Genomic DNA, 13,584 nt, shown 5'->3' on the forward strand with positions numbered 1-13,584 from the left:
AATACAACACCGGGTTCTTTCTTCAAATGGTTCAGTTTCAATGGTTTATATGAAGCTGTACCCTTGTTTCTTTTTTTTCCTCTACCAAATATTGGTAGGTAGCTGTAGAAAACATGGAGGAAGTTTTACCAGGCAGGAATTCTTTTTACCTTTACAGTTCAGAAGGAATTTGCCACCTTATCAATGTGGATCCCCTGCCATGAAGTCCTGGTGGTCACCTCTTGCAGCCATGGCCACTACTTCAGGTAGCAAACAAACACTATTTTGGACACCTGTATCTTCCCTCACTGCATCACTCCCAAAGAAAAACCAGTTTTTGCATTCCCAAAGAGAAAAACCACAGCTCCCTCCTCTCAGCAACAACTGAGCCACAGTGTCATTAGTGGATATATGAATTGGATTCCTATTAAATCTGTGTGTGTGATGCTGGGAGAAAACAGAGAAGGAGAATAAAATTTGTGAGGAACTAATACATGAAGCTATTGTCAAATTTCATTTAGACTGGTGTTCTTTAAAATGTAAAAAAAAATTCTCAATAAATTCTCTAGGCACACATGCATCTTGCAACCACTTATTTTCAGAAGCTCTGGCACTTCCATGTGTGCCTGGCACCCAAAGAGCATCTGCTGAAAACCAATCATAAATCTGCCAATCCAGCCAGCACCAAGTCAGTTGCCCAACCACTATCAACTGGTCAGTCATTGCTGCAAATATTTAAAGAATTTAAAGAAAAAACTCTGTAAGACATTTTATAAAGAACATACATAGTGACAGCATCCAACAAAATGTTGAGGACTGAAGTATCCTTCCCATTTCTCTTCCATCAAGTCCTGTTTGCAATCTTGTTTTCAAAGTCTCTCAGCAAGAACTTAAAATAGTATCTCACTGGTGAAGCAAGTTCATTCCAGAAACAGTTGGAGAAATTCCCCAGAATAATTTGTGAGGTGATTAAAGAGGCTTATGAACAAAAAGTACTAACAATGTATGGAAGACATCATAAGGCTGAAAGATTTATAGGACAGCCCAGACAAGCTTTACATCATATGATAAAAATAGTATGATGACAGATCAAATCCAAGAATCAGGTTACATACATCAGGTACAAATTTATGATCACCAACTACAGCATAAAGGTGCTTCCAACACATTTTTCTGTATACACACTTAAGAAAAAAGATATTTCAGACTTCCCTGTTTCTGATATCTGATAGATCATCCAAGCAAAAGTGGCTTTTTATTTTTTTAGAACTTCAAAAAATAAATTCAACAATTTTCCTTCCTTTATTGAAAGAGTAAAAAAAAAAACCACCAAAAAAACCAAAACCAAAATATCCACACAATTTTTTCATTCATGCCCTGGCTGTATCTCCCCATAGCTTAGCTTTCTCACTGCACTGATCTCAACAGTAGGTCTAAAAAAAAGGCATCTTAAACAGAAGACTGTGTGAATCCAGAAATGTCTGCAGTCAGAAAGCTCCATTAATCAGCTGAACAAAGGCAGTTAAAAGATCAGCGATGCAGACACGTACATCTACTGCAAATGCATCAAAATGAGGCAACAGGAGACTTCATGGAAATGAACTCAAAGTCAGTGACAGTGTGGAATATCTGTACTAGAATCTTTAATTTAATTTTGTTAGATCATGCTGGATGTTGATTTTTTTTTTCAGACTAAAGAACTAATGGCTGTCCAAAAAGCTTAATTTTGCTCTCTTCTCCCTTCTTATGAAGAACAGAAACCACAGGGCAGCACATCTATTTAAATAAATGGAAGCCATTCAGTAGCAATTTTATTCTGCAGCAGAAAGAAAGACACTGGAGAAAATGCCAGTTACTAATGAAATTTACTCTAAGAGGCAGACTCAGTTGTCTCTGGTTGCTCTATTAATAGAATTTTGTTATCCTATCTTTCAAACAACACATATGAACAATGAATTATTTGTTTGCATTTAAAATGTCCCACTTATATTTCTTATCACAAAGAGAAATCAGCATTTGCAGGTTCAAAGGGCATTTAAGTGGGTTCAAATATTTTCCAGTTTCAGTGGGTTTCATATGTTTCTGTGAACCCTTCCCAGCTGCTTCCTTTACTGAACCTAGTGAAGTGAGACACAGATGAAGAAATCAATAGGCACCTTGTTTATGGTGAAGCTCTGTTGAGCTTCAGGATCCTCAGATGAAATGAATATTTCTTCACTGAAGACATCTCAAAAAAAAAAGCTTTGTCTGCCATCACAGTTCTGTGACACAGTAAACACCACGACCTCTTTTCAAGGTATGGCTGCCATGGAGGGATTATTTGGACAGACTCCAACAGAAAATACTCAAATTTATCAGTCAGGAACTTTTCCCCAATGGCATTAAAGCAGTGAGCACACAGCAAGCCATTATATTCATGGCTAAAACTGAGTATCTGATTTAATCAATCCCCAGATCACTCTATTGATACACACACCAAGAAGCACATTAAAAGACAGTGATGCTTGCCAGCTAAATCACAGTTCTGACATGCCCATATCTGATTGCTTCTCTCTCATTTATAGATGTGCCCTGAATTACAAGTATCCAGAAAGCTGTCCAAGCTTTTTGCTAAATTTTAAGCAATCTGAACAGCTACACCTCACACACTCTGTAGGATACAAGAGGAAAAGTTTAGTTAATTAATTTGCTTCCCAACAAAAGGGCTTTAAGTATTCAAAACAGTGACAGGAGATTCTCAAATTCTGTTTTCAATGTGTATTTATTGAGCATGTTGAGACAAAAGCTGTGTGACTACAAGAAATATTATTAATATTGAAATTTATAGAGAAATCCTGTTAGTCAGGTTTCAAGCTGGCCATGTTTCAAGTTGCTTTCCCATAATCAGTCTACTTGATTCACTCAATGTTTGAGGGTTTGGGGGTTTCTTTCAACATACAAACCAAACCAAATAATTCATGGGAAGTTATAGTAACAGGGAAAATACTTTCTTTTACCCCAAAAATTAAAAAGCTCATTTCTGTGGAGCAAATAAGATGTCTTTACTCAGCCCTAACTGAAAAAAAAAAAAAAATCTGTCTTGTCCCCACCAAAATCAAACTATACACAAACAAGGTATTGAAAGGTTTGAGGAAAGGGGAAAGCATAAAAAAAAAAAAAATTAAAAAGAGGGTCAGGTAGAAAGACAAGAGAAAAATTAGCCAAACGAGTAATGCAAATTGCTAAAGATAACTACAGAAAAAAACACATTTGAGATACTGATAACTAAAATATTTGTTTGACCATTCTGTGCAGAAGCAATGTCACTTGGACACCAAGCAGCTTACTTGCATGTTTGTCTGCCAGCACAATGAGTGTGCTGGAGATGTCTCTCCTCCTGTAGAAACACACCACCTTTGCCTCCACGTTTCCATTGGCAGTCTGCAACAGGGAACAGAAGAAAAAACTGACCACAAAGGAAGAGCAGAACTGCACACTGAACTAGGAACTTCATCAATTACCAAGAATTCTGCTTTTAGCTCCTCCAGCTGCACACTTATCTAATACACACAATCCACCATGATCCTTTCCAGGCAGCTTGGCCCTGCCATCCTAATGGTTGCTAAGGAATCTCCACTTTTAAATTACAGATGTAATTTTAAAAAAACCACACTTACCTGCCTTTGTAACCTACTGCCAAGCCACTTAGCCATTTTTGAGCTGATGCCTATATTAACTAGCATGCAAATGAATCTTTAAAAGCTTAATAAAAAAACCTGTGAAAAATAACAGAATTCAGATCCAGGCTGTTCTCCAAACTCTGCAGGGCAGTTAGAAGGCAAGAAAGAACCCAGCCATTACTACTTTTGCAAAAGAAACTACATGAGATTCTCTGACAGCACTGGTGAACTATATAATGACCAGCATACAAAAAATCTTTACAGAAGGAGAACCAAAGAAGCTGCACCAGACAATAAACTCTATTCCAGTGACAACATACCAAAAAAAGTCAGAATTTTTAAAATATTATTTACTTAAAACTCTTAAAATGAGATAGGTGATCAAAGGTAAGATGGCACCTGTCAAACAGTGCAAGTGGCTTTTTACAAACTCTAGGGGAAATAAACCAACTGGTTTGTAACAGCCCCAGCCAATTTACTACCTCTAAAATAAATCAAATAATGCAGAAGTAACTCAAGAGCTGTATGTTTCTACTGAAGACTACTTGAAAACCATAATGAAGGCACAGTTCCAGAAAGTAGAAGATACAAATTCCCTGCTAGGAAGTCTTCAAAAAAGGGTAGTGAACCAGCAACATGTTCACAAGGAAACAAAATTAAAACTGATGTATATGCTCATTTCTAAGATGTGAATGCAGGAAAAGTTTCAACTTTTATAATACCAGCTTCCCTAACATAAATCCAAAAAAACCTCTGAACAACAAACACCACATACATGCACAAATATTTCCCTCACAGGCCCAAAGTTTTTAGTAGAGTCTCAGAATTGCTACCCTTTTCTGGTAAATAATTCAGAACTTCAAAATTTTGAGAAACTAAAATACAAAGGCAGGAACCATCTTGCTCAAACACAGACAGCTTCTATGTAAATTGATTTATTCAATTGCCAAAATTTCATTTGCACTCAGTTAAAAAGGAAACAAAAGAACTAGGATTCATTTCAACCTGAAAGACCCATTTTTGAACTGTAGGATGAGAAATCACAGCTCAAGCAAGAGTTGCACCAAGATGGAGATCCAGGTTGAAAGTTTATCTTTTTTTTTTTAAAGGTGAGGGGAAGAATGAAAAGAAAGCCTAAGAGGGGAAAACATTTTCCAGGAAAGTGATCAACAAACCTGCATCCTGGAATGGAATAGAGACAGTGATACCTCATGGATAGGGATCCACTGGGAACATTTTAGGAATTCACTCTTGTTTCTTTAAGACAAAAGGACTTAAAGGTATTTCTGTAAAAAACTTCCAGGTTACCAAAGATATCCTAGCATTCAGATTCTTTATTGGTAAGGAGATTGATACATTTTCTTTTCCAAGTAACAGAATTACAAACTTTTTCATGACTGGTGGCAGAAGAAAAATACCTTATATCAGTCAGTTAATGTACAGACAAATCCAAACCAGCAATGTTAATTCCTTCTGTATGTGCTGCCACAATGTCACTATTCAACCTGAACTTGTGGTATGTTTAGGATACCGTCAGTGGCTTCCTCCCTCAACAATCAGGTTAAATTCCAGTGCTGTCTTCCCACACAGAAGCCATCATGTTTCCCTGTTCCATCCACTGAAAGGGAATTTGGCAGATCAAAGAGTTCACTGGCCCAAAAGGACAACCAGCAGAGTCTGAGCAAGCAGATCTCAACTGCAAAACCTTCTGAGCAAGTGTTTCCCACAAGGAAAACCAAATTAAAGCTCTCCCTCCTCTAGGCAAACTGTTGTATTTTCTTCATATCCTGTGATCCTGAATTGAAGAACTGCAGAATCCTCCAGCCCTAAAGGTGAGCATAACCACCTTGAGAATAGCATGCCATTGACACTAGGTCCTTTCATACCAAAGCAGAACAAAAGGTTTCTTTAAAGGTTTCATTCCAGGAAATTATCAGAGAACAAATGTATTTTTAAGCTTCTAATTACCAGAGAACTACTAAAGAATTGTTTTGATTTTAATCAAATCAAGCAGATCATAAATTCAATTAACTTCAAAGACTTGATAAAAAAAATGTTTACCTTATTGAGCTCTTCTATTCTTCGTATCAAATAGGGGTTACTTGAAGAATTTTCGAAGTAGACATAATCTGACAAAAAGAAAAGAGCCTCTTTAAAATATGAACTGCTAAAAATCGAAACAAACCTTTATCAGCCTGGAGAGCAAAGCACATGATATTCCTTCTCTCTCTGATCAGATTATTTCCACTTGGACCACACACAGTTGTCTTTACTTGTTTCCTCTTCTTATCAAAACCCAGCCACTTCTCACCAGCAATACAATATGTGATCTCTCTCTTCCCCTCCAGTTTACAAGTATGGCTCATTTAATTGGAATACAAATAGTTTCTCATCTTTTTCCCTATTTCCTGATCTTTTATACTTACGTGAATACCCTCAATAAAATTCCATATTACAGTCCAGACTGGTGCGTAGTATTTGTATTTTCAAGCGTGACGAACATGTAAAGTTAAAGGGAAAAAACGAGTTCTTTACCAAAGGCAGTGTCTTTTAAAAAAAAAATCACAGAAACATACATGAATGTTACATAAATTAGGTATTAGGGAACTCCAAGCTCAAGCACTCCTCAAGAAAACATGCTCAGGACCTCTGAAAGGACTGGCCTTTCTTTCCCAGCACTCCAGAAGCCAAACCCCAAGCCTGAACTGAGACAAAGAGGGGGCTGAATCCTCCTCCCCGCTGACAGGGTGCTGACCTTGCACACAGATCTGACAACAATTCCTTCCAGGACTATCTGAGAGCATTTCCCTCCAGATTTCCCAGCTCATTTGTGTTTGCAGCAGAACACCCGTAGCCCCCGGGCACGCCCTTGGTGATCTTTTGCAGTGTTGCATTAGCATGATGCTCTGGTGTTCAGCGGTGCTTGCCCTCTGTAAATAGGGACAGCTACTGAGGGTTATCCCCAGTGCCCCTGAAATCCTTGGTAAAAGGGTTGGGAAAGCACGGATCGTGTTCCAGAGGAAGGAAGGTATCCCCCAAAGGTCTCTGCTTCTGGAATAACTGCACCAGGAGAGTTAAAGGGGCTTCTTATCTCTGGGCTGACCAGAGGGGCAGCAGAGCATTTACCCTGCACCTACCCTGAAACACCCCTCGAGCTGCAGGCACTGCTTGTTTCAGACTGCTGCTCACAGCCCCGTATCCACAGGTCCCCCTGGATTTACAGATACATGTCCTTGCTGCATGGGACAAACGACCCCAAGGAAGCTGCTCTTGCACCAAGTGCCTTCTTGCCCCTTCAACTGGGCTGGCTACCTTAGGAGAGATTCACTAACCAGGAATCCCAGGGGTTACAATCCAAACAAGTTCCTAACAAACTTATTTTCCAAGCTCTTGTCTTGTCAAAAGGTGTGTTGTTGTCAAGACACCGTGATAGTGAAGTCCCAACCTGGTCTTGGCTGGAGTGACAAGGAGTTTAAATGTTTACTCAACCACAGACTGTAACCAAGGCTAAGCAGAACTGAAACAGCACACCAAATTTTTGATATTTTCATGCATTCTGTGCTCCAGGCTTCTCAGACTGATCACCAGCTAACAAGCATCTGAGTGACTCCAAAACTTTCTTCCCAACTGCAAGAGTCAGCTGCTCTTAAATATCAACATCCCTGCAGCCTTCAAACTTGGAAGATCTCAAGTGAAGGAATAGAGTTTGAACATCTGGTTTGTAGAAAACTTTGTGGGTTGGTACGAGAAATGGTTAAAACACTCAAGTAACTAGATCCTAAATTTCCATTTCCAAACACTGCCTCTGCACAGCACATCAAACAGGAAACAACAGGCTCAACATTACTATGACCAACTCTACCAGAAGTCACAAAACCAAACAGATATCTGGCAGCTTCAACAATAACAACAGCTGACTAAAATAACAATGGTGGGTATTAAGCAACTTACTAATCAGCAGAGTAAAGAGAAATTATTTCTCCCATGGCAGAACCACCCATGACCTACAAGGGCATCACAGGAGAGGATGTTGAAGCTTCGAGGTGCCACTCCTCACTGGAAGGCTCCAATAAGTGAAAAAAGGATGTGTTCTTTCCCTCCAACCCTCCAAAAATTCCTAAGAAAACCAGCAACTCCTCACTTCAGGTACTTGGATTGAGGCAGATGCAAAAAATACTATTTTTGTATATGCTGTGCCTGAAAATTAGTAATTAAAACTAAAGGAAATGTCAATCTATGTCTTGAAAATATAACCTTGTCTTTAATCCCATGGGTTACAGGTGGCTGTTACAAATGCTCATAGTTCACATCATTTTTAATCAGCTTTTTGGTGTGCATGTACATGCATATATTCTCAGAGACACATTTTACACCTCGAGTGAACATTAACTCAATTTTTCACCTAACTACAGTTTATCGATTGCAAAATCCGGCATGGATTTAAAGAAACCTTATCACAGATGAATGGTTTACCAAAGAGCAGCTCATACTGAATAATAAACCCCCCAACACTGTCTGGGTCAGCAACAGGAGCATCCCCAGACACACACTGTGTGACCAACAACTACAAACCAAGCTCACAGGAGCCACCACGTCCTGCAGGCTGTTGGCACAAAAGCAGAACCAACCTTCCCTCAGGATGCTCCAAGAGCTGACACATGACAGAGGTGCACTCTTAGGCCAGTGCTTGATGACTTCACCATGTCAAATCCACAGCCCAGTACCCCTCATCCATGTTTTAGTCTAATTCCACAACTATGCTAAGCATTTCACCAGTTTCTGCAGCTAATGGAGACCTATTTCCCACTGCTCAAATTACAAGGAAAAGGGCTTCTTCCTCTCTGCAAGTAATGCAGAGCACACTGCAAACCACAAAACACAAAATAATGTGCATCAGAGGAAAATGTCTGCATTTTTCATAGAGATTTTAAATACTAGAACTACAATTAAAATGCTATCCTACACAGAGAATTGTTTGAATTCTTGTTCCACACATACAACATGGAAATTTTAAGTTCAACAAACCACCCTCCAAACTGATGCTGGGCTGGTGAGAACACTGCTCAGAAACTCCTTGGTTTCTGAGCAACCAAGCCCAAGAAGACTGGTTTCCTGCACAGGAGGATTAAAGGAGGCACATCACTGGGCCCTACACTCCAAACCACTGCCTTTCTCCTTGAGGGGCTCTTCCACTGCACCTCCAGCTTCCTCCCATGCCATGAAGTGTACCCTTTCTCATACTGCCTACCCAATTAATATTATTCCCACTTTGTTTTCAGGGCGGTGCCTACAATTGCAGATGCATGTGCACACACACAAATAAGAGAAACCTTCCACAGACTCCCAACAATCCAGCTGTCAATGGACAACATCCTGTATGTGCACACCTGCCAGGGTCCTGCACCCCGAGCTGAAAGAGGGGATGGGGAAGGAGACAAAATTAGCAAGTCTCTAAACAGGGAGATATGCATCTCAACTCCTAACAGGAAGTTAGAGTTCACTAAAACCAAAAAATAAGGTCTAGGGACAGAAAAATAGAACATGAAAGCAAACAAAATAAGTCAGGCCCTTCAAACACAACTATCTTTGCTTCTCTACTTACAGATTGAAAAAAAGGACTAGTGTAAAAACTGCTCTGCATCCCACAAGCATGGCATGCCCCCTGACCATCACAAAAAGCACAGGAAGGCAATCCCTCACCACCCAGCTGCCTGAAGAGAGTTTCAACCCCATACCTTCACAACAGCTGTTAGCTTCAGCTCGCCATCCCTGAATTAATCAGCCGTGCATCTGTACCACGATCATAATTAATGGCACCACTCATGCATGTTACACTTATCTGTGATCAGGCTTCCCAAGTAAGGACCATCACACACATCATCACCTCCTGACAAACTCCAAATGTAGCTCTTCCCCTTGCCTGTGCTGTTATGGAGCAGAAGTGCCCACATGCATAAATCTATCCAAAAAAAGCCTTTATATCCCATAATTCTTTTTCTGAACATGCACAACACAATTTGCCAGAAAGCAATGCTATGTTACACAGGTAATGACTGAACTGCTAGAACACACAGACACAAGTACAGCAGCTAAAACTAGAATGACAGCCTACAGACCACAGAAGATGAAAATTTTCCATAGAGGCAGTAAAAAAACAGTTCTCAATTCACAATTGACATAACAGAATTTCTTTTTGCTCATATATGCATTTAATACATTACTGCAAAAGAGTTGCCCCCTCTGCCTTCTTCATGTCAGCTGTTGCTTATGTCTACATCAGCCCATGGAAAAGAAAATCAGGAGGGGGTACAGCAAAATAAATAACACACCCTGTCTAGAGGTCATATATTTATAAGATTAGACATGTCTGAGCTACCTAATAACCTTATGGGCTTTTTGGTGATAAAGTTGCAAAAATGCCCAAAAGTATTTTTATCCTTCCCAAGCACATTTGCCTTTCAAGTGCTTTCTGAGGACTGACCTGCCTGAGTATTCCCTACCTTACCCCCAAAAATCTTGCTGCACCAGCCTAGACAAGTACCCAGGATGTGAGGGAGGCTGGAGCCTCCCTCTTCCCACACTCACCACCACTGCTGGGTACAGTTCCAGACACAAGATAATGAAGTAACTTCACAGTTGTAAATATTTCCCCTCCCCAACACACAAAGCTGCTGCCCTGAATTAAAGATGAGCATCAAGAGAGTGCATAAACTTATGATGACCTGCTTATTTTATAACTTCTTTTACAGGAAATATGTGCCTCCACATACTCTGGGCTCTCCAATTCAACTTTGGGCCAGTTTCCTTCAGTAAGTTCCAGTTTTCAAATTATTCACCAGCTCTGTCCCTAAACTGTCAATCATTTTACATTCTGGATAATACAATCCTTCTTGGTGGGATTGCACCAAACCCTACAAGTCCTGCAATCTCACCTGGCAGTCCTGCTGCCTTCTGGCTCTTCAAAAAAGCAGCAACACTCCCAGCAGCAGTCACCCATTAAATGTTTGAAATACCTACAGCCAACTAGCAAGGGACATGGCAAAAACACCTGCAGAAACCTCCCCTCCACACAGTTAGCAGAAAACCATCACTACATTGAGCAGGGATAAGTTGAAGTACCCCAGTTAAATCAAGCCAGCTTTGCTCTGTCTCTTGAGCAAGGATTTTCTACACATTCACATGCCAAACAAAATGTTCACATTATACTTTCTTCCCAATGTGCAGAAAGAGAAAGGGACAGCCAATGTTAATTGGCTGTTTTGAGATGCAACCTATGGATCCTTTTTTCTGACAGGACTCCAAAAATCCAGATTCAATATTACCCAAACCATAACTCAAAGGAGAAGCAATTCATGGCAAGATACATGTAACAGGACTACCGATTATGCACAGACCTATAAAATAGTTGGTACAGTTGTTTATCCACGCCAGCTCTTATAACAATATATATATATATATAACACCCCAAACAACAACAACAAAAAAATAAAACCCCACCAAAACACCAAACTCTGAAGGACCTGTAATAGCTACAAACAAAAACTAAATTACTTTGCATACAGAAATCTACTCAAGGCAAGACAATCTATGTCTTTGAAGTAAAAAGTAAAATAAATCAAACCTAATGACATGCAACTTGCTTGGACAAACTGTCGATTCCTTGATGCAGTTTAAACTCTGATATTTGATATTTGAATTATTTAATTATGATATTTGGAACTTTCCAGAAGTCTTCTGTTCTTTGTTTTCTATCATGTCAAGGAAAGGGGCAAGAAAAATTCCTACCCAGACATCTCATATCATTTTTTGCCTGATTCTTTGTGAAACAAGGTTTATTCAACTCCATTATCCATGCATTAGTTCTTCCCTATTAACTCCTGAGCCCTTTGTTCAGACATTTCACAGATGGACAGAAGTCTCAAAGATAATTAAGTTCTGATCATTGTTCCCTATATGAAAGACATAGATACAAAAATTACAAAAGAAAGTGAGAAAGGTAAGATGGATACGAAATGGTTCCTGTTTCAGAAACAATTAATAGATGAGGTTTCAAAGCAAACCACTGGAGATTCCACAGTGTTTGGAGGAATTACAGGAAGTCCCTGCTTTCTGATACACCTCTCAACTTCCCTACTGTCAGTGCTGCTCAAGGCAGGTCCTGGGCTCAATTAACTTCTAATATTATTCACAATGGCCAGGTGTGCTCCCACGTATTTCAGGGAAAGATCTCAGCTCTGCATGAGGCACAAAGCTCATAGAGATGGTACCTTTCCCAGGAAAAGTGTAAAATTCCAAAGTAGGGTGAACAGAAGAAAGGGAAGAACCGCTTCATGGAAGAAAACCCACAACTTTTAGACTGCCAATATCCTTATTTCTGTTCCTCACAGCACTGTTGGCTGTTTTCACTTGCAGACACCTATGGAAGCAAACCAAAAGACAGGAGTGTGCTGGTGTTTTTGACAAAGAAGTTATGGGTGTCAGCTGTACTTCATGGGTTACTCCTAGATAAGAACTGTGCCATACTGGAATAACTGCTACCAGGGTTGCCACCCCAAAGGAGACAAAAAAAAAAAAATCTGTACAAGCCAGACTTGAAAAGAAACTGTGCAAGAATCCTGGAAACAAAATTAAGCTTCTAAAGCATTACCCTGAGGACAAAGAAGCAATTTTGCTGTTTGAAATCAATTATATGGCACTTCAAGAAAACCAATTTCAATTAATCCACTCCCAATATTCCAGCTATAACTAAGGCCCATTTGCATGTGGCACTGACACTTCAGGTTCACTGAGTCAACTCCCTCCAGCTTCCTGCAGGACGAGTGCCTGCCTCTCCTACGCCAAACGTTCCTTGAAAATCACTTTTTTTTTATTCTGTGCTTTACAGGAGATATCAAAGCATGATTTGAAGGCCTCTGGACACAAAGCCTGCTCTGCATTGCCTCTTCTATCACTTTAGCTCCCAAGAATGTAGCCACACAAACATTTTCTGCAGTAGCAAAGTTGTGAGCCTATCTAATTTCAGCCGCATCCAGTGCCATTCTTTGTGCGTCAATACCATGGAAATAGTTCAGGCTTAAAAAAAGAAAAACCTTTCCCCAAAAGTGTGTTGTAAGGGAAGACCAGGATGGTCTAATTTACAGGGGAGTCACTTGAGCAGGCAGAGAGACTAGTGAGAGAGCTCCTCAAATCATGGGGGAGCATTTGGAGGGGATAGGGGGAATGGAAGAGGAGTATCCTCAAGCTACACCCTAACAACAATCACCATCTGTAGCAGCCAAGAAAACAGCCTGTTCCCTTGTAATTCTCATTGCTAAGGACAGATAAGAAAAGCATTCTTTTCCAAAAGATTTAGGCAGCAAAGAAGATGACAAGAAACTAGCATCGTGTTCCCTGCAACAATCTCAAGAGTTGCAAAACAAGAACCTCTGGAGTACTCGAGACACCAAGTTTGGCATCACCCTCATGAAACAAGCAAACTTTAAAAAGTTCTGTTTCTTGTTTGGGTTTGCTTGTTTGTTTAAGAGCGAGGCTGAACTTCAGTTTGTCAACGGGAATCAACTGCTTAGGCCGCAGTATGACAATATGTTAAGTCCAAAGGTAGGGGTTTCAGTGCCAAATCAGAAACATCACAGCTTCACAATGCAAAACACGGACAAAGTGTAAACTCCTGCCAGCGTTTCTGCAGATGTTTCTTCCAACAAGAGTGCCAGTGAAGCTGATTCATCCCCCACCCTCTCATACCACCCCCTCCAGTTTTGACAGCCTCTCCTTGGATGGCAGGAGGCCTGCACATAGTAAACCCAGTTAGGCACTCACAAGGGTCCAAAAACTGTCTCCAACCAAACCAACCCCTGCCCTGCTCTGCAGCACAGCCAGGCCAAGCTGTGTAAGCCCAGCAGAACAAGGGGAGGGCAGCTACAATTGCTTCAATGGACACTCTACCAAG

General features: G+C 40.2%; 1 protein-coding gene across 3 annotated transcripts in view; it reads right to left on the reverse strand.

The window, feature by feature from the left end:
- The window catches only part of MTA1 (metastasis associated 1), a 73,843-nt gene that overhangs the window by 53,986 nt on the left and 6,273 nt on the right, over positions 1–13,584 (reverse strand). For all 3 annotated transcript variants that reach the window (XR_013775320.1, XM_079314155.1, XM_079314154.1), the window contains exons 2-3: positions 5,700–5,767; positions 3,306–3,399 (exon numbers count right to left, since the gene is read on the reverse strand). Coding sequence is in view for 2 of the 3 variants with exons in the window: in XM_079314155.1 (XP_079170281.1) it covers positions 3,306–3,399; positions 5,700–5,767 (162 nt within the window). In the remaining variant the exon portion in view is untranslated. The remainder of the gene's footprint in view (positions 1–3,305; positions 3,400–5,699; positions 5,768–13,584) is intronic.

Source organism: Erithacus rubecula (genome assembly GCF_903797595.1).
Source record: "Erithacus rubecula genome assembly, chromosome: 10".
Lineage (NCBI taxonomy): Eukaryota > Metazoa > Chordata > Aves > Passeriformes > Muscicapidae > Erithacus > Erithacus rubecula.